The 3,126-nt window shown below is 40.0% G+C and overlaps 1 protein-coding gene across 1 annotated transcript in view; it reads right to left on the bottom strand.

The window, feature by feature from the left end:
• Positions 1–2,509: 2,509 nt before the first annotated feature.
• Positions 2,510–3,126, bottom strand: part of LOC110026191 — a 1,540-nt gene continuing 923 nt past the window's right edge. Inside the window, exon 2 of the mRNA XM_020727051.1 lies at positions 2,510–3,083. Coding sequence (XP_020582710.1) covers positions 2,698–3,083 — 386 coding nt within the window. The 3' untranslated portion in view covers positions 2,510–2,697. The remainder of the gene's footprint in view (positions 3,084–3,126) is intronic.

Here is a 3,126-nt window from a genome sequence, read left to right on the forward strand (position 1 = left end):
TGATAATTCTTCTATTTGCAATAAACTGCTCTACAAGTAGTCTAAAAAGCTCGTTGAATTAGTTAATAGTGCACCTCGGGAGGGAGCAGAACTATGTGTGAGTTTGACCCTTGAGAGTTGCAGGGAACACTTGACAGAGAAGCACATCAGAGGCACAATGAATGTGCATAATAGTTCGATAGTGGTCGAGATATTTGTATGGGTCAGTTACCCCTTCTTAGTCATCAATATTTAGAAGTTTGAAACCTGTTGGGATAGGGTGTAGGAGAATCACGTCAGCCAAAGGAGAGGATTCTTGGAAGTTGCAGCGAGCAGGGAAGCGATCTCTTTTATCAAAGAGGAACTCTTTCCAAATCAGGCGTCGTAGCTCATTACAGATGATATCAATAGAAACAATAGTAAGGCAAGGAGATTTCAGGTGAGCAACATGAGAAGGATAAGTGGAACTTGTAATGTCGAGGAGATCGGGGTCCAGTCTTGACAAGGGAATGGTTTCATCACTGAGAGAGAATTTGATGAGTGGGTATTTCTTATTGAATGCTGAATTGGTGGTAAGTAAGCTACATTGGTTTGTAGTTGTCGCTCCCCTCATAGGAGTTGTAGAATCTTTGGTTGAGATGTCTCCATCTTGCATACTCAGTCATCCATAAAAGTACCCGAGGCACCTTTGCTAGTGAGAAGATGCCTTTCAGAGTTGGAGGATCTAGATGTCTGACGTCTTGGGCTTCGTGACTTCCTTCTGGAATTATGGATGTTGGAGCGAGATGCTCCACTGTTGTCAGTGTTGTGCGTGATTTCTATGCAGCAAGTCTCGCAAGTACTTTATTGATGGCAATGCTTTGTTTCCCACATATGGTGTCATGCAACAAGTCTTGACATTGCACAAAAATTCAACACACACTCGAATGAAAGAAAAACAACCAGTAGAGGCACCAAAATTTTTTACATGGAATACCTGTAAAGGGAAAAACCATAGCGTTTAAGCCAGCTAAAGAGATCCACGATAAAAAGAAGATTACAAGTACTGTCCCTTGCATCACAGACAGGAAAGAGTTACAAAACCCTTTGAATTACAACTTCAATGTGAAGAAAAACTTGTTGCAGGGATTGTGAGACGACCAATGCTGATGGACGATGAATGATGAGTGGTTGTTGACGGTGTTCGATGGTGATCAACAGCGACATGAGTGATGTTAGACTTCAAGTCATTCTCAAAGCTAAGCTCTTCCTCAAGCCTCAAGCTCCCCTTCCTCCATGAGAGGGAAGGGGCTCTATTTATAGAGTCCCAACTGCAATAAATGAGAGAATTTGAACCACTCTAATTAGATCGTCCAGAGAAGTTTTCTTGATCAGACGACATTAAATTGACATTTGAGTGCCTTAAAATTATCAGAATTGAGCTATCTTGAGCTCGTTGGATTCGTCTCGCTCGATTCGATTATGAACACACCATATTAGACATCTGTTTGGTCTTACAAATTTTGCTGAAAAACTTCTAAACACGGTTTAATGTTATGATCAGGGCTTGAATTGTTTTGGATATGATCAATGTTGATATAATTGAGTCCGCCTCGTCGAGTTGATCAGTTTGATTGTAAGTTTGTTGAAATAGAAGTTATGGTTAACTTTTAATTGAAGTTAGAACATTTCTCACTAAAATAATTGCCTCGAGATCCGACAAATGCATCGAGATTTGAGCCGAATGAAGGAATTTGTTGATGGCGTATCACAACTATTAATATATATGACTCATTTTGTACACAAAATTTTTACAAATAAGACTAAGTTCCTTAAGTTTGCCATTTAATTTTTTTCAATTTATGTTATACCAGTAGTCATTTTAAAAAAATATTTTTCAACCACATTTTTGAATCACATCTATAAATGATCATGTTTTTATTTACTCAATTTTAAATTTAAACTTTGAGCTTAACATGATACCCAGAGCGGATCGATCCTGTTTTTTTAGGGGGGCATTTGCCCCCATATATCTAACTTGGGCGGGATTATGGTAACAAAATACAAAATGATATTTTAGGAAGAACAAAACTGATATTTTAGGAGGGATAAAAAGCCAAATTAGCCTACCATATAAGTATAAATCTAAATTTGAGGTGAGGCAATTGCTCTTCCGACAATTTCTAGATTCACCCTTGCATGAAACTTTACCAAAAATAAAAAAAAATAAAAAAAAAACTAATAAAAATTTCATATATCTATTAATACTCTTAGGTATTATATAAGTATAAAGTATCCCTTCTTCATTTCATCTCAAATTTAAACTAATATATATATAAAAAAAAAAATTTGGTCACCATCTACGTTAGTTGACCAATTTGGTGACCAATTTGGAAGCTATTTTAACCATTAAAGTTTATGTTACACCAACGATATCGATCCCACACATTAAACAATATACACTAAAATTTTATCAAACTTTTTGCAGATCAGCTTGTTTATACATTACTCCCTTGTCAAAAAAAATATTTACATCAAAATCGCAGGGAAAGAATCAGAAAAAAGAGAAAATATTACATGTTGCACGTCCGTCCAAATATAGTCATGCCACCATATATCAATCACACAGCCATTTATGTCTTTGAAAACTTTCGATTTATTTTTATACAGTAAGAATGTTTTCGTAATTACATACCTGCCGCCGCCGCGGTAACAGTATAGTCGTGCTGTCTTTGCCAGTTAAACCGGAAGGGAATAAGTGGGCTTAGGCGAGAGCACCCAATGTTCCCCGTGCGGCCGGACTTTAAGATTCTTAACCCTCGCAAACAGCGTAACGGCGCGGCGGACACCATGATTGTCCGCCGCGGTGTAATAATCATGCCCAAACAGAACGCCGCCAGGTCTCAGCACCGCATACGCCATGTTGATATCGGACCACGCGGAGTGAAAGTCATGGCCGGCATCCACCTCTATTAGGTCCCCGTAAATACCCCATTCACAGAGAGCGGCAAGAGCCGAACTGGTGGAGAATGGGATGGGGAGGATGCGGTGGGCCTCGCCGGCGGCGGAGACGCCGAGCATGAACTGGTGGAGGAGAAGGGAGTCGGCATGGCGGGGGACGGGTACGTGGCGAGCGAAGCGGGGGGGGGAAGCCGGCCCGCCGCGGGA

This window comes from Phalaenopsis equestris, unplaced genomic scaffold (genome assembly GCF_001263595.1).
Source record: "Phalaenopsis equestris unplaced genomic scaffold, ASM126359v1 Scaffold000357, whole genome shotgun sequence".
In the NCBI taxonomy this organism is placed as follows: domain Eukaryota; kingdom Viridiplantae; phylum Streptophyta; class Magnoliopsida; order Asparagales; family Orchidaceae; genus Phalaenopsis; species Phalaenopsis equestris.